The 22,764-nt window shown below is 37.6% G+C and overlaps 1 protein-coding gene across 2 annotated transcripts in view; it reads right to left on the bottom strand.

The window, feature by feature from the left end:
- AFG1L (AFG1 like ATPase) overlaps positions 1-22,764 on the bottom strand; it is a 188,907-nt gene that overhangs the window by 46,574 nt on the left and 119,569 nt on the right. For both annotated transcript variants that reach the window (XM_006156962.3, XM_027775124.1), the window contains one exon: positions 11,067-11,149. In XM_006156962.3, coding sequence (XP_006157024.1) covers positions 11,067-11,149 — 83 coding nt within the window. The remainder of the gene's footprint in view (positions 1-11,066; positions 11,150-22,764) is intronic.

Genomic DNA, 22,764 nt, shown 5'->3' with positions numbered 1-22,764 from the left:
CGGTGGTTGGCCATGCGGGAGCCCAGCAATCAAACCATTATGCCTTCTCTAGTCCCAACAGGAGAATTCTAAGAAAATCAAAAAACTTCCTTCTGCTCATTACTAAGTATACTTATTATCTACTTACATAACCTATCTTATATATACACAATACCCTTTAACTTATTTATACTTTACTACATGAGTATAGTTCTGCAATTGGATACTTTGTCAATATGTTTATCTGGAAATGATGGGCTAGCTCTATTCTGGTCCTGTCTGGCCTGCTGGAAAACACTGTGATAACGCTATTGTCAAACTAAAGTACAATGAAGGAATGGAAGATAGCAGGTGTGAACCCACTGATGAAATCTGATACTGAAGTTGATATAAGATGAAAAAAATTTTGAGAGGTTTTTGCTATAGGGCACGTGCACTCACCAGAAGGACAGAAAGCGAAAAGTCACCCCCCAAGGGGGATGGCCACGCCACAATCCCTTCTCCTCCATTCTCCTCTCGGGATCTTGGGCACACATGCACACACACCCAGTGTGAGTTTAAGCCACCGGGTCCTGGACTCAAACCGGTGTCGACTATATGGGAGTCCAGCGACATAGCCATTATGCTAACTGCTGGTCCTAAATGAACTTTTTTTTTTTTAAGAGAGATTTTTGCAGTAGTGTGTGTGTGCTCACCAGAGAGACAAAGAGACAGAAAGCGTGAAATCACCCCCCTGGGGGAATGGCCACACTGCAATCCCTTCTCCATTATTCTCTCAGGATTTTGGGTACATGCACACACATACACCAGGCATGAATTGTAAGCCACCAGGTCCGGGATGTAAACCGCAGTCAACTACATGGGAGCCCAAGGACGTGATCATTAGGCCATCTGCTGGTTCCTAAGATGGACTTCTTTTGCTGCTGTGCCACTTTTAAAGTAGTACTCAAATTGTCTCAAATTCTTTATTGAATTTAATTTTAAAATGTAGGATGGATGTGCTTGCTAGACACACACCCACATAAAGAAAGCGAGCTAGGGAGAGAAAGTGTAAAAGCACCCCCCAGGAGGAGATGACCACATCACAATCCCTTATCCTCCATTCTTTTCTAGGGATTTTGGGCACACATGTGTGTGGCTGGTGTGTTTTCCAAGCTGCTAGGTATGGGATTCAAACCACAGCCCTCAATATGCGATTTGGCCACCTTAACCACCACACCACCTGGTTGGCCCACTTTGAAATTAATTGTTTCTTTTCAGTTTGCTATAGAGAATATGTGCTCATCAGAGAGAGAAAAAGAAAAAAAAAAGGGGGGGGAAGCGAGAGAACACTCCCCAGAGGGGATGACCATGTTGCAATCCTTTCTCCTTCATTCTCCTTTATGGATTTTGGTCATGTGTGCACATATCCCTAGTGTGATTTTTCAAGCTGCCAGATCTGGGACTTAAACCATACAGTCGGCCACATGAAATCCAGTGCCTTAGACTCATGCCACTGCTGGTCTTAAATTAATTTTTAACTTAGTAGTCCTTGAGTAAATGCAAGACTAATAAATAAATATTTAAATACACATTTAAATTATGTCAAATAGGACAATTTTGTGATTTTTTAAATAGACATAAAATTTTAAAATAGCCTGCCTGATTACACAGTACTGGATATAAGGTAAAAGTTACTGCCACTGTTGTTTATAATATACAGCTATAAATTTACAACAGAGCTTCAATCATTCATAAAATATCAATAGGAGGGCCAGCAGGTGGTCCTCCCACCTGGGCAATGGCATAGTTTGGGTCCAGAACCCAGTGTCTTGAAAAACACGCTAGACACATGTGTGTGTGTGTGTGTGTGTGCCCAAGATCCTAAAAGGAGAAATAGAAGAGAGACAATTCTGGCATGAGCATCCACTATGGGAGGTGGGTCTTGCTTTCTCTCTCTGTCTCTCTCCCACTAGCACATGTGCCCTCTAGGAAATTTAAAGGAAAAAAATAAAATAAACAGCAAGAAAGCAGATATATATGCAATTATATCAATAATAACATAATTTGTGAATGGATTAAACAATCTGATCAAAAGGCAGAGATTGTCATACTGAATAAAGAAATAAGAGTCAGCCATATGCTGTCTGTAAGAGACAAGTTGGCCCAGCCTAGGTGGAACAGTTCATAGCATTCTGGACTGCAGAGCTAGATACCATAGCTAACCATGAATTCAGATGCCCAGCCTGGGCAACCTGAAATGCACTGAGTTCTTGTTTGTGTGTCCAAAATCCTAATGGGCTAGAGGGCTGGAGAAAGGAAACCAGGGCATGAGCAGACCCTGTTGAGAGTGCTTTTCTCTCTGTCTTCCATACAGACACACAGTTTTTCCATAATAAATAAAATAAACTTTATAGGAGACATACTTTAGATTTAAAGGTACAAACAGATTAAAAGTAAAAGCATTAAAAATATATATAATGTAAGCAGTACTAGAGCTGCTATCAGACAAAATGATTTTAAAACTATATATTGTTATTAAAGGGGACATTTTATAATAACAAAATGGTCAATCCATCGGGAAGATATAATAATTATGAACATATATATTTCTAACAATAGAACCCACAAATACATGAAGCAAACAATAACTGACATAATTGAAAGGAGAAATACATGATGTGACAGTAATAATTAGAGACAACAGTATTCAACCTTCAAATAATAAATAGAACTTCTAGGGAGATTATCTACAGGAAATATAAGACTTAAACTATACAACACACAAACTAGAACTAACAAATACTCTATAAAACCACAATATAATACACATTATTCTCAAGTGCCCCAGGACATTCCTAAGGAAAGATTATATTATAGCCATAAAATCTTAAAAAGAATAAAAACTGTACAGTGTATTCTTTGATCACAAAGGAGTAAAATTAGAAAAATCATAACAGAGATAGTGGTTAATTCACAAATATCTAAAAAATTAAACAACTACATAATCAACAGGTTAGGAAAAAAAATTTTTTAAATCAAAAGAGAATTGGAAAATACTTTGAGACACAACATGTCAAAAGGTACAGGATGCACTAAAGTAGTCCTTACAGGGTAAGTTAAGACATAATTACCTAAATTAGGACAACTATTGACAGAGCTCTGTGGCCTGGTTAAGACAGCTGGATCCTACATAGCCAAACACACAGTTGAGTCTGAACTGGGTGGCTGGAACACACTGGGCATATGTGCATAGGTGTCCCAAATCCTGTCAGAATGGAGAAATGGTGGAGAAGGAATTGTAATGTGACCATGTCCCATAGAGAGTACTTTCTCCTCTCCTAATCTCTCTGTCTTCCCCTCTCTCTCTCTGGCCAGTGCATGCACCCCTAGCCAAAATTAAAAAAAAGAGAAGAAGAAGAATGAGAAAACAGAAGAAACAAAGAAAGAAATAAAATTATCAAAATTTCTTGGCATCGGGGACTGTCCTTGTGGAAGACAATCCCTCCATTGATGGGGGATAGCAGAGGGTGAGGGTAGTTTGTCCCAGAGTGACCCAAGTGTACCACATCCACTGTGCACCCCATTTCCATCACTACCATATCATAATATGTGATGAAACAATCACACAACAATAGGGTTCACGCTCTCATGAGAATCTAATACCACCACTGATCTGACAGAAGATGGAGCCCAGTCAGCAATGCAATAGGGAATGGCTGCAAATGCAGATAAAACCTTGCTCATTTATCTGCACCCCACCCCCAGCATAGAGCAGGGAGGGGGTGGGGAAAGTTGGGGGCAACAGTCCACAGAACTGCACTGGTCCATGGCCTGGGAACTGGGAACTCTTACATTAGAGACTTAATATTGTCATGATGACAATATTTTCCAAAGGGTCTTGACTTCTCCAGTAGCCTCCAGTGCTATGTGATTTGATTCTCAGCAAAACCTTCAACTTTTTCAAACCAACATTATAAACGCTATCATTTTATTCTAAAAAAGTACATTTTTTGAATTTTTGGAAGTGATTGCTGTTGCTTAAATATATTTTTAAATAAATAATAAATAAACAGGAAAAAAATAAGAAGCATGAAAATACAACTCATAGGAGGATTTAAGTCAATCAATAAAAATGGACCCAGAAATGCCATGGATTATAAAATTGGTACATAAAACATAAAAAGTTATTATCAATATATTCTGTATGCTCAAAAAGAAACAGGAAGGCATGAGTGTAAGAATAGACAAAGAAGGTATAAAAAAAAACTCCAGTTAACCTTTTAGGAAAGAAAAGCACCATGTCTGAAACAAACAATATACTGTATATAATTAATAACAGATCAGACACTGCAAAAGAAACAAAGGAAGAACAAAAATTAGAAAAAAGTAGACCAAAAAAATCAGTAAATACAGGGGACTTGAAAACACTATCAACCAGCAACCAGCAGTTAGCGTAATGGCTATGTCGCTGGACTCCCACGTAGTCGACCGTGGTTCGCGTCCCGGACCTGGTGGCTTAAAACTCACGCCGGGCGCGCGTGCGTGCGTGCCCAAGATCCCAAGAGGAGAATGGAGGAGAAGAGATTGCGGCATGACCATCCCCCCTGGGGGGTGATTTCTCGCTTTCTGTCTCTATGTCTCTCTCTGTCTGTCTGGCGAGCGCACGCGCTCTATAGCAAAAACGTCTCCAAAAAAAAGAAAACACTATCAACCAAGTTTGAATTGTTAATATATACTAGTTGTCAACCTCTTTTCTAAATATAGTTTGTTAATATTTTCTCCCATTCTGTAGTTTGTCTCTTTATTCTTTCCTTTGCTGTATAGGTTTTTAGCTGGATGGATCCCACTTAACCTATTTGATGTTATTGCCCTTGCTTTATGGGTCTTATTCAAGAGATCTTTACTGAATCCAATATCTTGAAGTGCCTCTCCAGTATTATCCTCCAGTAGTATTATGATTTGGGGCTTTATGCTTAAGTCTTTAAACCATTTTGAGTGAATTTCTGTAAATGGCGATGGAGGGTCTAATTTCATTTTTCTGCAGGAGGATATCCAGTTTTCCCAGCACCATTTGTTGAAAAAACTATCTTTTCTCCACTGGATTGTCTTGTGCTCTTTGTCAAAAATTGGTGGCTGTATGTTGTTGAGTTTATTTCTGCATTCTTTATTCTGTTCCATTGGACTATGTGTCTGTTTTTGTGCCAGTATCATGCTGTTTTGTTTATTATGGCTTTGGAATATATTTTGAAATCAGGTGCCTCCAACTTTACTCTTTTTGCATGGTATTGTTTTGATGATATGGAGTCTTCAGTGATTCCAGACAAATTTTATGATTGCTTTTTCTGTCTCAGTGGAAAATATCACTGGAATTTTAATATGAATTACACTGAATTTGTAGTTCACTTTGGGTGGTATCAACAGTTTAACTATGTTGATTCTTCCTATCCATGTTCTTCCAGTTTTTGATGCCTTTTTAAATTTCTTTATTCAGTTTTTTTTTTCATAGTAGAGATCTTTTACTTCTTTGGCTACATTTATTCCAAGATGTGTGTGTGTGTGTGTGTGTGTGTGTGTGTGTGTGTGTATCTGTGTGTGTATCTGTTGTATAAAGTTGCTTTTATTGGCAGATGTTTAAAGGTTCTCAGGGCTGGCAGATGGCATGGTGGTTAAGGGCACTGGACTCCCACAGTCTCAGACCTGGTAGCTTGCTTTCTCACTCTCTCTCTTTCTCTCTCTCTCTCTTTCTGCCCCTCTCTGGTCAAATTAAAAATAAATAAACAAATAAAGTTAAATAATTCTTAAAAAATAAATAAATAAAGATTCTTTGGTGGGAATTGAAATGGGAAGTGACTGGGTTGGTGGTCTAAGTGGTAAGAAAAACTGAGACTGAAACAGAAGATTACAATGACTGGGACAGAAACACCTGGAATGGTAAGGTTAGGGATCAGAAGATTCCCAAGATGTCCTAGATACTCTTACGAACTAGAAATGGTCTCTGTGGAAGGTTGCCCTTCTAGGAAGAAGATCTGGGAAGATATTAGGTAAGGGAAGATGTGAGAAGAGAGCTAAGAAATGTGTTTAATTTTCATTGATCTGATTCTCTGAGTTGGGGATGAAGTGCTTGTAAGGAATATCATAGGTAGGAAACATGAAGTTTTTAATTGTGGATAAGTATATTTTAATGTGTATGAACTCTAGTCTTGGGATTCAGAGACCATTCTTACAAAACAGAACTATAACTTTGAAACTGCTTACTTTTCCCAGCTAATTTCTATTTTTTAAAAAATGGTATTCAAAGATATACTCTCCAAAATGATTTTCTTTTCAGAATGAATGTCTCCCTATTGGAGAACTAAGGGTATTTGAGATATGAAACTTCCATGGGTAAATCTATTTAAGAAGAAACTCCTTTTGAACTCTATTCAGAAGATGGATGAATATATTTACTCTATTAGCCCAAGTAAAAACACGTTAATGTTTGAGTGGTGTTTAAAAAGTTGCAAATTGAGACCAGCAGTTGGCGTAATGGCTATGTCGCTAGACTCCCATGTGATCAACCACGTTTGAGTCCTGGACCCAGTGGCTTAAACTCATGCTAGGCACTCATGTGTGTGTGCCCAATATCCCGAGAGGAGAATGGAAGAGAAAGGATTGTGGTGTGGCCATTCCCCCTGGGGGGTGATTTCTCGCTTTCTGTCCCTCTTTCTCTGTCCTTCTGGCACATGCACATGCCCTATAGCAAAAACCTCTCCAAAAAAAAAAAGTTGTAAATTATATTTTTCATCATTTTCAGGATAAGTAATAATCTCCATATATGTTAAATAGAAATGATCTTGAAACAAGTTAACTGAAGTATTAAATAACTGAATAAAGTGCTTTAATGTAATTTCGTTGAGTATAACTTCAAGAACAGGAGCCAACTGAAGGGAGCAAGCCTGGTTTCCTTAAAATCTAAGTGATAAATGCCCCCTGCTAGGAGACAGTTCATGAGTCTTTCATTTCCCTATATATCTTGCTAAGTATGCCCAAGAATGAAAGACCCTAACCATTTCTCAAGGCTGTGTTTGAAGCAACCAACTTTGAGAGATGAGACAATGTCTACCATGAGACAAAAAACAGATGTGTTTACTTCTAACTATAAAATAGTGGATTCCACAAGCTAAGAGCTCCTCTTCTATGATAAAATTCACTGCTTGCGCTGGGTTCTCAACAGAACTCCCCCCTCCAAACCCATGGGACTAAGAAGTTAGGGGGAAAGGAACACAATGGTGTTAATGTTTACTATCTGTACCAAGACTAATAAAATCCTTTGTCTCTGACCCAGGTCTCTTGTGTCTTCTGACATCATCTGTGATATAATAGAAGGAAAATAAGGTAAAATAAAATCCCAGGCCCCAATGCCTGCCTCTACCCCTTTTGGTTCAGTTTTAAATCTTCCTTCGAGGCCATGGCATCTGTTCTAAGGATGTGGTATTTGTGAGTACAGTGGAGATATGGTGTTTGAATAGGAAACCCAACATATTCAATAGACATAGTAGAACAAAATACCTATACTACTCAGCTCCTGAATGAAAACGAAAGAGACAGCAAGAGTGAGTCAAAGATAACCTGAACTCCTCCTCCCTGAAAACCAGTAACCTTCACAAAAGTAATAGAAAAGTGGTCTAGGACACCATGCCATGGACCACCTCAGCAGGAGTATTTCCTGTTTAGAAAGGCATGCTCATATGACATATAAAATGATAACCTCTACTACCACAAGCCCCTAGGAAGGGAGTTAATTGGAAGCAATTAAATTCTCTAGAAGGCAAAAGATAGGGACATCCTTGACAAACACCACATGATTCAAAATAAATTACTGGTACAGACCTTCACCCAGATGCAAACAAGAAGCTTACTGCTTGATTGACCTGTTTGGGTTTTGGCTAACCATATCCTATACATGAGGCTCTCACTGAACCTTATCCACCAAGCACCAGAAAGAAACTAAGACTATGCTCCTCTCTGGAGAATCATGTTGTTATTACAGAATGAGAAACTGGATGATCATGAGGTGTTTCAATACATGCAAAATTTCAGTATTTTAACTCAAACTCTCTGTGGTTTGTAACTTGATAAAATTAATCTCTGACTTTGTTGTGTGTGAGATTCAAACCTTTGAGGGATGAGCCAAAAAAATTTAGAACTTACTTATAAAGGCAACCTAAGATTTCTGAATTTAAATAGATTACATATAAACATTCAATGTCTGGTGTAAATTAGATCTTGTGGAACCCAGATAATATTATGAACTGTAAAAATTGTTCCATGTCAACTTTTTCAATCGTCTTTTTAAATCTCTGGTAATTCTTTTTTTAAAATTATGTATGTATTTTATTGATGATGATGATGATGATGATGTTTAAGTTTGCTATTGGGCATGTGTGCTCACAAGAGAAAGATACATAGAGAGAAAGTAAGAAAAGACGCCACCAGGTCTAGCTCTCCAACTGTGGTCGGCCATGTGGGAGTTCAGTGTCTTAAGCACCATGCCACTTGTTGGCTCCCAATCTCTGGTAATTCTTGATATTAGTGGATGTGTTTAATTGGTTGTGGAAAGTTAAATTAATGAAGTACCGAGTTAATAGATATTTCTATTTAACTGAAAAGTACATATAGGGTTCTAGTTATTTGAAATTTTAAGATAGTGCTTGGTGTTCCCCTGGAGGGAAGCTAGAGTTTCATTTTCTTTACAGGCAGTTGGAGCTCTACTAAAATTGACAAGGGAGTAGTCTGGACTTAAATATATTCAGGAACCAATTCCAGATGTTTGGTCAGGGGGTAGTAAAGAGAAACACATATTTTAATAGTGCAAATATATAGACTGGTACATTAAAATCTGTTACAGAGGAAAATTAATAAGTTTTCCTATAAGAGCAAGATAAAAGGAAACCTAATTAAATCAGAAAAATTAACATGACCTTGGGAAATCTTCTTTTACTACTCTGTCATGAAAGAAATTCTCCCCAAGTACCCACATAAAATAATAAAATATATACCCCTAACATCAGGTCTTGGTATCAAATATTATTTTCCCACTTTTGAGATGATTTTTAATTCCAAGTTCTCCTCAGAGATACATGTTTATCTGCCTTATCCTCTGACTGAGGTGTGCCCTCAAGCTCTTTATTCTTGGTCTTCCAACTACGGTCAAGCCCTTTAGATGTTAAATTTTGGAACACATCTATCATCTTTGAGGAAGTAATGAATTTATATATTTTCTTTTTTCTTCTTTAAATTAATTTTCCAGAAGATGCACACACTCACTGGAGAGAGAGAGAGAGAAAATGAGAAAGTGCACCCCCCCAACACCGGTCGGAAACAGCCATGCTGTGATCCCTTCTTCTCTACTTTCATTTCAAGACTCCGGGTGTACATGTATCTACTCAAACTGTCAGGTCTGGGACTCAAACTGTGCAGTTAGCCACGCTACAGGCTGAACTGAATTTAAATATATTTTTAAGAAACCTATCCCAGAGTTTCAAGATTTCCTCTGTATATTCTAGTTTCTTGGACTCTAGAACACCATTTGAGTCTGTATCCTCTACTACATATTTTAAAATGAAAACTGAATTCTATTAGGTTAGAATTATATTACTTTTATCAGAAAGGAGAGGACAACATCAGGTAAGTCAGACAGAAAACTGCTATGCTTTAAGCTAAATCAGCCTTTTCACCTATAGCAAATTCCACCAAGACTCTTTGGCACCGTGAACAAATTCCACAATTTAGACCTCATCTACCATCCTTATTAAAGGAACTACCCATGTTTTAATTCTTCTCCATAAGGATACATGTTGCAGGAAAAGAGAACAGAATAACTCCTTTGAAAAGGAATAAAGAGAACAATTATTAATTTATTGTGTACTTGGAAAAGTCATGAGATATTTTTGCCTAGAAAATTGTAGAAAAGTACGTCATGACTTTTCCAACGACCCAGTAGAAGTACAACACATCTGGAATGTCAAGAAATAGGTGGCAAAGGATCAGAGAAAGGCTGTGAATATCAAAAACTTAAAATAACCAAAAAACACAAATGTAAAAGAAGCTGGGAAGAAAAAGTCCAAGTAATAGCAGAAAAAAGTGCTATCAGAATTTTTTAAAATTATAAGTAATTTAAAGACAAAGTACTTAAGGGCAGATGAAGAACCTCCTATAATAATCATCAGAATCTGAATAATAAACTGAAATAGTCCCCTTGGTATACTGTAAAGTATGCAATTTTAATTATGTGATTTTTCTAGCTAATTTCTGCTTCAAAAACAGTAAAGTACTTCTGCTTACAAGGTGGCAGAGACAAGAACTTTCCTCAACCTCTCATATGCACGTTGTCATCAAAATTTAAATTACCAGAAACATGCCTTTTTGTTAAATTACAATTAGCCCTTATACAGATCTATTTACTGAGAACCCACTATGTGCGAAATACTGTTGGTATATACTAAACAGTTTGCTTTTGTAAAACACTTTTCCATTCCAGGTTCTCACAAATGCCATTTTAAAACAAACTATATTTGTTTTTCAGTATTAACTGCACATGCTGAATACATCTATTATCATAAATTGCTCCTACTAAAGAGAATCTTCGCTGTTAAAAGACAAAAGTATATCCAGTTATATTTGTGTCTATATATTTTACATCAGTTATCTATGGAAATCAGTCAACGATGATAAATACAAACAGATTGTCTGACAAAATAAACCAATAATTTGGAAGGAATGAAAATGGCATACTTGTCAGAAGATGTCCACAAATAATTAATTACTTTAGCTTATAAAAAATAATATTACAGTGTCTTATAAGAGAATACTCATTATTTTCTAACCATCTGTCATCACTCTTCCCCAAAAAACTAATTAGGGTTTCCTCCAATCATACATTATAAATGATGCAAATAAGGATGAAAAGAAGTTAACATTCTACATTTTGTTATCTACGTTTTATAAGTTAAAATCACGGGCTTCAGAACTAGTTTTTCACTTTTTAATAGTGAAACTGCCTAATTTTTTTTCATCTTTTCCTGATAAGCCATTAGATATTAAAGATGAAAATAAAATAAACTTACAGGTAGTAGAGTTTTCCTGCAGCAGGGAGATCTCTTTTCCGGTAATCTATCCCAGAATCTAGCTGGACTGTATTACAATATTCCTATAATATAAGCATACAAAATGTCTCTTTAAAGAAGTGGTGGTAAGAATGATAAAATTTTTTTTCCTGCTGTATTTTTTTTTGAAATTTTTTCTCAATAGAATAATATAATGAGATTAAGATAAAACAACAGAATTCATGTAAGATCTATGAAACTGAAGTTGCAATATTAAACATAGACTGAGCCAATAAAATATCAGTTTAAAAAATTAAGATTTCCATTTTCATGCTTTCCTGAAACTTTGCCAAAATAGTGCTGTCAGCTAACCGCCCAAATAACGGCATCAGGATTTTTGTGTGGAGAGATGGGGGAGATTTTTGTTATAGGGCATGTACGCTTGCCGGAGAGACAGAGGACAGAGAGACAGAAAGTGAGAAATCACCCCCCAAGGAGGCAGGCCATACCACAATCCCTTCTCCTTCATTCTCCTCTCAGGATTTTGGACATGCATGCACATATGCCTGGTGTAAGTTTCAAGCCTCCAGGTTCGGAACTCAAACTGTAGTAGGCCATGTGGGAGTCCAACAACATAACCATTATGCCATCTGCTGGTCCCAGGATATTTTTTTTAAAAAATAGGTCAATTTGCATTACCCAGAATGAAAAGCCAGAGGCAACCAGAAAGAGTAACTCATGAGTCTTAAGCACCACCATGAAAGAGACAGTCTAAAAGAGCTAGGCTAGAACATTGATATTCACAGTTTAAACCAAATGACCATGGTAAAATGATGTTAAAGGTATACCTGCCCTTCACGTCCAATTGGCTGCCATTAACAAGGTCTTAATTCCCTCTCCAGTCATCAATGTCTTCTGTGTCCTTTCCAGCCATGTATGCCTCCTTTCAACCTGAATAATCCAGTGCCAGTAACTGTCCACCTCTATTCCCAATTACTCCATTCTTTTCATCACCCCAAGGTATATATGTGCACACAAACACACAAGCCACATCATACCCCCAAACTCTTACTACGGTAGAAAATAATATTTTGCTTCACCTATCTAGATCACTTGAGTTTTTTGAGGGATGAGGAGCATTTTACACACACACACACACACACGATATATATGATATTATATATATACACACACATATACATACATATATATAAAAGAGCAAGAGAGACTTACTCCAGTACAACAATGCTGACCAAGGGTTTTCAGGACAAATCAAGAAACAGGTACAGGCTGACCTTTTTGTTTGCATTCAAAATGAAAATTGCTTCATGAAAATTCTTTTTCTTTTTTTTTTTTTTTTGGAGAGGTTTTTTGCTATAGGGCACGTGCGCTCACCAGACAGACAGACAGAGACAGACAGAGAGACAGAAATCGAGAAATCCCCCCCCCACCCTCGGGGGGATGGCCACACCGCAATCCCTTCTCCTCCATTCTCCTCTCGGGATCTTGGGCATGCACGCACATGCGCCTGGTGTGAGTTTTAAGCCACCAGGTCCGGGATGCGAACCGCGGTCGACTACGTGGGAGTCCAGCGACATAGCCATTACGCCAACTGCTGGTCCCATGAAAATTCATTCCTAAAACATGGTATTTTTCAAACCTTTGGGGCCAAGATTGTTGTAGCAGATTATATTTTCCAAAGATAGTTACAATAATCTCTCCATCCAACACAGTCTTCCTACAACCAACTGGAATTGGGATCTATAACATGTTCTGGTCCTTGAACCACGTGACTATGATGGAAATGATGCTATACATAATATCCTATGTGATGTGTGAGGCAAAAGCTTTTCACTTGTTGATTCTAATACTTGCACTCTGAAGTGCCAAGTAAATATCCAAATGCCTGGAAGCCCTATGTCATGAGAAAAATTAGCCCATACAGAGGGAAGCCCTGGAAATGACATGGAAACAGGGGTGCTGACCAGTTCCCAGCTGTTCCAGCTATAGCCACTATCTTACTGAGGGAGCCAGGGGATCCTTTCCCAAATCCTTGATTCACTGACACCAGGAGAAAGAAAAAAGTGAATTAAAAAATTTTGAAAGGTTTTTGCTCCAGGGTGTGTGCACTCACCAGAGATACAGGGAAAAAGTAAGAAATCCCCCCCCTGGAGGAGAGGAGGAGGGGTTGGCCACACCACAATCCCTTCTCCATTCTCCTCTTGGGATCTTGGCACACACATGCACACGCTCAGCTGCTTGGTCCAAAACTCAAACCAGAGTCAGTTATGTGGGATCCAGCACCTTAAAACGTGATATTGTTTTAAGCCTCTAAAGCTGCAGTCATTTGTTATGCAGCAAAAAATAATCGGAACAATAATATCTGGACACATTTGAGAAGTAGCAACACTTCCTCCCTGAAATTGCATCCTGGGTTGTTCTGTTCTGCAGGGGCTTAGGGCTGTTTACTATCTTCCCTACAGGGAATAGTGGGCAGTGAGAATGCATTTCCCCCTCTTCCGTGCTGCAGCTAAGAACTCAAGAGAATGCAATAGGGTGATCATTCATCCCTCAGGGCTGAGGGGTTTCCCCAAGAATGAAGAATTTTTCTGGATAAACTTTGAGTGCTAACACCAGTACAATCCTGGGCAATCTGGGATGGTTGGTCACAGAAAACTGAGCTGGAAGGCTGGTATAGGTATAGTATTTTGACTTACATATCAGCAATTGTGAATTTGATTAACATAAAACATTAGGTCATTGGAAAAGTGATGATACATTTTTGCATAAAAGATAAAACAAAAAAAGACTATGGCATGACTTTTCCAAATATCCAATAATCCCCAAGAAACTGGTGGTCTGGTGAGGTCACTAAGCTTTTGACCTACACACTTGAAGAATAACTCCTGAGCCTAACAAAGGCATGGCTCTCTACAATGCTTGGCATGAGCAGCCAGTTGGCATCTCTGTGTAGACCTCCCTGTCTCCTATCTCATTATTTTAACTTGTTCAAACTCACTCCCCGGGCATCACTCTCAGAATCTGGGCCTTAGAACCCCTCCCACCAGAGGGAATACAGCATTGGCCAAATACATGCATTCCACTCCCCTTGTTTCAGGTTGACTGTGTAAAAAATGGTATTGCCATCTATCTGTCTTATTCTCAACTTAAATCTGCTTTAATTGCTGGGTTCATTTACGCAATACAAAGAAGGAGCAAATCCTAATTATTTCTCTGAGGGAAGCTTGCCCTGGTGTGGTAAACCAGGACCAATTATTCATAAGCTACATATACAACAGACAATATAATGCATACTATAGCAATACATTTTCATAAATATATTTTCTCAGAGTCTCTATTTCATTTAAACTATAATTTATCTTGTATGATGTAATATTTCTAATTTAGTCAAAATGTTTTCTTTTTTGCTGTTAAAAAATAAGGCTAATGGAGTTACATGTGCTCAGATTTTTCTTTCTGGGTAACTAACTTCTCTATCACATGAGTGATTAAGCCCTACTAAATGATTGCATTTGTACATTCACTAATCACCACTGAGGAATACCTAATCAGCAGCAGAAGAACTATAACCAAAGCCCTTAGATGTTAGCTCGTAATTGTCTGAAAAATACTAACACTTGGTTTATATTTTTAAAGAAAAATAAACCTTAAATTTTGAGATTTTAGTCACTTACACGAGGTTCTTCAAAGCACTTTGCAAAAGAGTAGAAGAGGGTGAAGGTTGAGCTGTTTTCAAGTTAACAGTGAATTTAGTCAAAAGGGCATGATCTCTAAGTAATTTCCTAATTTCTAAGTATATTTACAAGACCCCGTGACCTCTTACCACCACATCCAATTTTAATGCATGACATTAATCAGCTGCCAAACGAAATTTATTCTAAAATAGTTTGTATATTTATGTATACAAAGGACAAATACAATTACACAATCTAAAAAATGCAATTAAGAAATGTGGGGAGGGGAAGGAGGGAGGTTAGCACACCCTTGTGAGCATATTTAAGAGTCAAAGGCCTGTGACTTTGGAAAAGAAAAATGTGAGGTTGAAAGAACTGTGTTACAGCAGTTTACATTGTCCCCAAGATCTATTGTGTGCATTTTTAGCAATTCTGAATAATATCATTAGGAAAACAGCCATCTCGCAAAATAACTTTATATAGCTTCTACTCCATTTCTACTTGGAACAAAATAATAACAAATATTGTGGAGAAGGTCTTTAAAACTACAACATATTTTTCTGAAGCGAAGACTGAAGTAATAAAAATTTGTCTACCTTAAATACTTTTTTATTATAAGCAATATTTCTTAGTATAGAAAATTTGGAACAAAAGAAAAAACCAACCATGTAAATCAAACCCTTATGCCTTATCTAAGTAGCAACATTAAGTAGAAATGTAAAGGATCAAATTTACTGGAATTTTTCTTAATGACAGTTAACTGATTGGTCTTACACATTTTAAATACGTATGCAATATAAAAAATGGCTGAGATGTTTCCTTGTTTCAGGAAATAAAATATTTAAATAACTAAGATCTTTTCATTTAATTCATGTAAAATGTATCTTTTTTGAACTGAAAAAGTGATCTATGCTTATTGTAAGAAATTTAAACAATTATCAAAAATATAAAAATAGAGGGGCCAGCAGGTGGCATGGTGGTTAAGGGCACTGTACTCTCACATGGCCAACTGCGGTTTGAGTCCCAGACCTGGTGGCTTGCTTTCTCACTTTCTCTCTCTCTCTCTCTCTCTCTCTCTCTCTGTCCCTCTCTGGTCCAATTAAAAGAAAGAAAGAAAGAAAGAAAGAAGAAAGAAAGAAAGAAAGAAAGAAAGAAAGAAGGAACGAAGGAAGGAAGGAAGGAAGGAAGGAAGGAAGGAAGGAAGGAAGGAAAGAAAGAAAGAAAGAAAGAAAGAAAGAAAGAAAGAAAGAAAGAAAGAAAGAAAGTTAAATAAAATAATTCTAAGATAAATCTATATCTATATTTATCTATCTATATAAATTAAAAGCCCCTTCTGTATCCTTCTCAGAAAAATGTTTGCTTATAGCTCATGTGCTTCAAGATTTTCCTATATATAGAGAGATGATGAGAGATAATAGATAGCTAAATAGGTTGATTACACACACAGTTCTAGGCTTAATTCTTTTTGGGTTCTTAAAACTTCTATGAGAGGGCCAGCAGGTAGCATGGTGGTTAAGGTGCTGGATTTCCACTTAACCAACCATGATTTGAGTCCTGGACCCAGAGGCTTGAGCATCATGCTGGGCGTCTGTGGCACATGCCACAAAATCCTAAGAGGAGAATGATGAGGAGGAGGTTGTGGCACAGTCATCCCCCTGAGGGGTGATTTCTCACTTTCGCTCTTTCTGATGAGCACACGTATCCTGTAGCAAAAAAAAAAAAAAAAAAAAAATCTATGGAAAAAACATAACTACAAAGTTAAATACAGGAAAACTATATTGTATTCTGTATTACTTTGCTTGTTAGAGGACAATTCCAGGGGCCAACAGGTAGAGTGGTGGTTGAGGTGTTGGACTCCCACGTGGCCAACCATGATTTGAGTCCTGGACCTGGCAGCTTGCTTTCTCACTTTCTCTTCTCTCTCTGGTGAGCACATATGCACTATACCCAAATAAAATAATAGTAATAATAATAATAAAATTAAATAAATATTTTTTAAAAAGAAGACAATTCCATTAGTCAATGAAAAGTAAGATAAAAGAAATATATTGAACCAAAAATAAAATAAAATAAAAAAGAACAGAAGACTGAGGATGGGTGTCTTTTTAAAAAATTTTGTAATTAATAATTTTAATTAACATAACAAATATTACAACGAGATTTTTCAGTACATAAATACAATATACAATGATTAAATCAGGGTGATTAGTAAATTCATCATCTCTACCATTTGTAACTTTATTGTCTTAGTCCGTTATTGCACTGCTAACAGAGATATCTAAAACTATCTGATTTATGAAGAAATAGTATTTTATTGACCCATAATTCTGATGGCTGGAAAGTCCAAAGTCATAGTCCTGGAGTGGGCTAACCATCAATATGGCTGATAAAAGCAGAGAATGGCAGGTATGTGCAGAAAAAGAGAGCAAGCTGTGGGCAACTAACCCCTTCTCATGAGAATTAGAATGCACTGGGTCTTGAAAAGCATCATTAATCCAATTCACATGAGTGCTGTCTTCTTGATGTAGTTGCCACGATCCAGTCACCACCTATGAGACATTACTACCTCCCCAAAACAAATTCCTAAAACATAAAACTTTGGGGAACAAACCATTATCCAAACCATAACAATTATATACAGTGAGCTGCTGTTAACCACACTCTCCCCTGTGTGTGTGTGTGTGTGTGTGTGTGTGTGTGTGTGTTGTATTGCCACAGGACATGTATGGAGAGACAGAGAAGGAGAGAAAACACCCTTAATGGTCTCATTTCTCATATGCTCTCATTTCTTCATCCCATCAGGATTCTGAACATGCAGACACATGTGCCCAGAATGTTTTTCCAGCTACCAATTCAAATCAGTCAGCTATATGAAATCTGGGTTGCTAGGGCTTAACCACTGTGCTACAGGGCTGGGCCTCCCCACTGTATTTTATAACATTAGACATTGGTCCTTCCATCAGTCTGAAGTTCTGTTTCTGTTCATCAACATTCCTCTATTCCACTCCCCCATCTTCCCTGCATTCAGCAGTCATTCTACATCTTTCTACTTCAATGAGATGTTTTTTTCCCTCCAATTTCCACATATGAGCAAGAATATACGGTACTGCTCTTTCTGTGGCTGGCTTACTTCACTTAATGTAACGTCCTCTAGACTCACTCATCTAACCTCAAATGACTAGACTTTGACCTTTTTAAGGTCTGCATAACATTTCCCTCTGTGTGTGTTTGTGTGTGTGTGTGTATCACATTTTCTCTACCTATGTTTTGATGGGCATTTAGGTTCCATCCATATGTTGGCTTTTGGGAACGGTACTACAATGAACTATGGAGTGTAGATATCTTTATGACATATTGATTTCCTATTGATTGATCACAACCATGTATTATAAGGTAACGGCTTGAGTCTCATTTAAAATAATTATGTGCTAATACTTCTAAAGCTTAAGCTTAATGATATATAAAAATTCTATATATAAACTTCTACCTATTTTTAAGCTTTTTATAATTTAAGTACAACATAAATACAGAAAAGTGTACAAATCGTAAGACCAACCTCAGTCAGGAAACAGGACATTACCAGGACTGCCGAAGCCCCTCTAGTAACACTTTCTACCTCCCCAAAGGTAACTAATGTCCTGATTCTAGCATCATAGAATTTTGCCTGCTTGGAGGACTTTATATAAATGGAATCATACAACCTGTACTATTTTGTAATCAGATTCTTTTCTTTTTGTGAGATTTCCCCATCTTCATGTTGTCTATAGCTATAGTTTATTGACTACTGTATCATATCCTCTGTGTGAATAAGCCACAATTTACTGATTCATTCTACTATTGCTGGGCATCTGGATTATTTCTAGTTACTTGCTCTTATAAATAATGCAGACACAAACATTCTTGCACATGATTTTTGGTGCACATATGTATGTGCTCTTGTTGGATATATACCTAGAAGAGGAACTATTTGCTCAGACTTGGTGGATACTGCCAGTGTTCCAAATAAGTTATACCAATCTATACTTCTCTCAGTAATGTGTGAGCACTTACCAGTATGTGCTTACTGCCAGTAAACAGAAATAAATTGATTCTGACCCAGCCACAGTGGTGCAAGTGAGAGGGTGCTGTACGAGAGCTGAGGCCACATGGGAGGCCCAGATTCAGTTCGTGCCCCAGACTGAGCAGGTTAAGTGTGGTGGCATGCCTGTGCTCCTAGCTCACTAGTAGGCTGGGGCAGCAGAAAGGCAACAAGGCAAGACCTTATCAAATATAGCTATTTCTCTTTCTTATTCCCTCCCTCTCATACTCTCGCTCTCATTTAAGACATATACCTATATCTATCTATATCTATGAGAGATTTTTTAAATATTGATTTCAATCTTTAAAAAAACTCTCTTATTAATGTAATTTTTGGCACATTGATTTTAAGGATGACATTAAAGCTATTGTATATATTTTAAAAATCTGCTACACTAGTTTTGGGTTTGGTTGGTTTTGTGCCAGAAGAGGCACGTGCGTTGCACGCTTATGCAAGCAAGAGAGAGAAGAAAGCGCTCCCTAATGGGGCCTGGTCACACTGCAAACCTCTTCTTCCAGTTCTCCATCCTATTAGGATCATGGGCACATGCACATACCTTGTGCTTTTTTCAAACTGCCAAGCCAGAACTTGAATCCTGGTCATCCATACCGGATCCAGCTTCCTCTGTGCAGCACTTAACTGTTGTGCTATGGAGCTGGCCCCACACTGTTTTACATCACAAAAATGTGCTTTTATGGTTTCACAAGTGTCCTCCCAATCCCATATTTATTTTGGATCTAACTAACAAACATTATTGAACACTATATGCTGGGCATGTCCCTGGTTACTGGAGATAACAATGATGAATATGGTAACAGCTTTTGCTCTGACCGTCTTGCAGAAAATACCATTTTCTTCTCCTCACAATCATGGACATAATTTTTCAAGTTGATAAGTTGGTAAGTCCTCTGCCAATTGCCTAGCTGTGTGATTTTAGCCTGTTAACTTGACCTCTCTAGAAGTCAGTTTTCTCCTCCATAAAATAAGTAAATTATTGGGTCGCTGGAAAAGTCATGATGTATTTTTCTGCGTTTTTCTACGTGAACATGTGTCATGACTTTTCCAATGACCCAATAAATTATGATCCCTTTCAGATTTAAAATTCTTACCTAAACAATTGCTGAAAATCCCTCCCTAAGTTCATTATCCAGCTTTCTGCATTTCAGAGTAGATCCCAGACTGAGCCTACCTAGAATTACCTCAGGCTCTTTTGCTTTCTTGTTCATCTCAAGACTCGAAGCAAGTAACAATCTCTTTCCTACATCCCAGGCTACCATAACTGCCTCTCACACTTAAAATACCCATACTCTATCAGTTTGGTAGGTCAACTCTGTATCCTTTTTTTTTTTTTTTTTTTTTTTAAATCTAGCAATTTCAGAATTCCTCTCCTTCCAAAAACAGGAAAGGAAGTTATTGAGTGGTTGTGAAGAGCTTATTTTGTGCCTTACATGGACTAGGCAACTGACTTGGACTTTTTTTCATATACTCCTCTACATACAAGGCAAGGTAATACTGTATCTTTACCCCTTTTTATGGCTGAGAAAATTTAGGAACAGAGAAGCTACCTTTTTTTTTGTTGTTTTTTATCACTGCTATGCACTGAACTGTTTAATCCCAAATTCATATGTTGAAGCTTTAACATCCAATACTTCAGAATGTGACTGTATTTGAAGACACAGCCTTTAAAGAGGTTTGTTAAAATGAGGTCTTTAGGGTAGGCTCTACCCAACATGATGAATTCTTTTTTTGTTGTTGTTGTTGGAGAGGTTTTTGCTATAGGGCGCGTATGCGTGCCAGGCAGACAGAGAGAGACAGAGTCAGAAAGTGAGAAATCAACCCCTCACCCCCCCCGCCCCGAAGGGATGGCCACGCCATAATTCCTTCTCCTCCATTCTCCTCTCGGGATCTTGGGCATGCACGCACATGCGCCCAACATGAGTTTAAACCACTGAGTCCAGGACTCGAACTGCAGTCGACTACATGGGAGTCCAGCGACATAGCCATCATTCTAACTGCTGGTCCCCCAACATGATGAATTCTTGTAAGAATAGGAAATTTGGACATAGATATGTGAACACAGAACAGAAAACCCATGTGAGTACATGTGAGAAGGCAGCCATATGCAAGCCAAAGAGAGACGCCTCAAAAGAAGCCAAACCTGCCAATGCCCTCATCTTGGACTTCCAGCCTCCAGAACTGTGATAAAAATGAACTCCTGTTGTTAAAGTCACCCAGTCAGTTGTATTTTGTTATGGCAGCATGATTACACCAGAACAATCACTAATCTGCCACTTTGTTCCATACAGGGGCCAAGGCATACGAGGGAAAGATATGTGAGGTCCAGGTTCAGTTCCTGGCCAAATCTAAAACAGGTTGGGCATGGTGGTAAGCATCTGTGGTCCTAGTTAACTGGGGGGCTTGGGCAAGAAGGATATGATGTGCTGAGACCCTGTCAAAAGTACCTCTCATTTCTCCACCCCCCCATGTGCTCTCATGTGTGTCGCAAAACACAATTCAACAAAACAAAACAACCCATATAAGAAGACACTTTTAAAAATTATGAGATTTTAAGAAAACAAAAAGAAGAAAGAGGGCCAGTAGGTGGTGTGGTGGTATGGTTCAAGTCCTGGACCCACAGCTTGAAAATCATGCCAGGCATGTGTGTGAGTGCCCCAAGTCCCAAGAGAATGAAAGAGAAGGGATTGTGGTCTGACCATCTCCTCTGGGAAGTGATTTCTCACTTTCTTTCACTCTGTCTCTGTCTGGCAAGTGTATGCACCCTATGACAAAAATAAAAAAAGTTAAAAAATAAAAAGAAGAAAGGAAAAGAAGAAGAAAGAGAGAAGCAGGACAGATGCTATAAAGCACACCTAAATATATTCACTTGGAAGGTGAGTCATGATCTGACTCTTTCTGCAGCCATAGTTAGAAAGAAAAAGTGCACTAAATTCATTATTCTTAGAACTCAAAAAGAGGCCACATAGTCTGTAGGTGACTGAGCCATTATTTTTGCCAGATCAGTCTTGTCTCCAGATTAATGCTCTTCCTACCATATTGCACTGTTTTATTTAACAAGATCTATAGAATCATTTTTCTTTAGTCTTAAACTATTTACATGGTTAATTTTTACTCTCCAACCTTTCTCTCCTTGTCCCAAAGTAATTACCACTGCACAGTCTCAATATGCTAATCACTATTCTAGGGGTCCATGTTATATTACTATATTATGATTCCCTTTAGCTATTCAGTCCGAAAACTGTGCATAAGATATATGGACCCTAAATTAAATTCTATGCTATAATGGGTTTACTATAATAAATGTATCAAATTGATACAAAAACTGTTTGCTCCAAAATAAACTCACACTTTAATTTCACTTTCCTGTAAACCTTTTGAAGTTTCTTGTATTTCTCCACTCTCAGTATTCATAATTAATTTAGCTCCATGTTGGGTAACTTCTCCCACATACACTGAACTATTTTTAGCTCTCTTCTTTTCTTTCTCCTTAGCCCTCCTTTTCTCTTCTAGTCAAGTTTTCTCAGGAAATTCTCTACTTTTTTCCAGTTAGAGCAAAGGTAAATTAAACCATGAGCAATGGCAGTGGTACATTCATGTAAAGAAAACAAAAAGCATAACAAAGCTCCAATTTCAGCTAACTCTGAAATTTGTAAACATATCCAGGAATTGATTCAGAATTCACATAAATTTCATTTCATTTATTCATCCTCTACAATCATCAGCATTAAAGAAAGAATAACACTTATTTTTAAATTTATGGTTTAAATTTAATATATTGCTATTTTATATAACTGATAACATTATAACCTCCTCCTAACATGTAATTAATTACTCTTCCTCACTCTATATTATAATCCAATATTTTTCCTATATACTATATTATATTGGGTCATTGGGAATGACTATTTTTGCATAGAAAAATATGTCA

The sequence above is a fragment of the Tupaia chinensis genome, unplaced genomic scaffold (genome assembly GCF_000334495.1).
Source record: "Tupaia chinensis unplaced genomic scaffold, TupChi_1.0 Scaffold000527_1, whole genome shotgun sequence".
NCBI lineage: Eukaryota > Metazoa > Chordata > Mammalia > Scandentia > Tupaiidae > Tupaia > Tupaia belangeri.
Note: the sequence above shows the minus strand (reverse complement) of the source record. Positions and strands in the feature narration are given on the sequence as shown.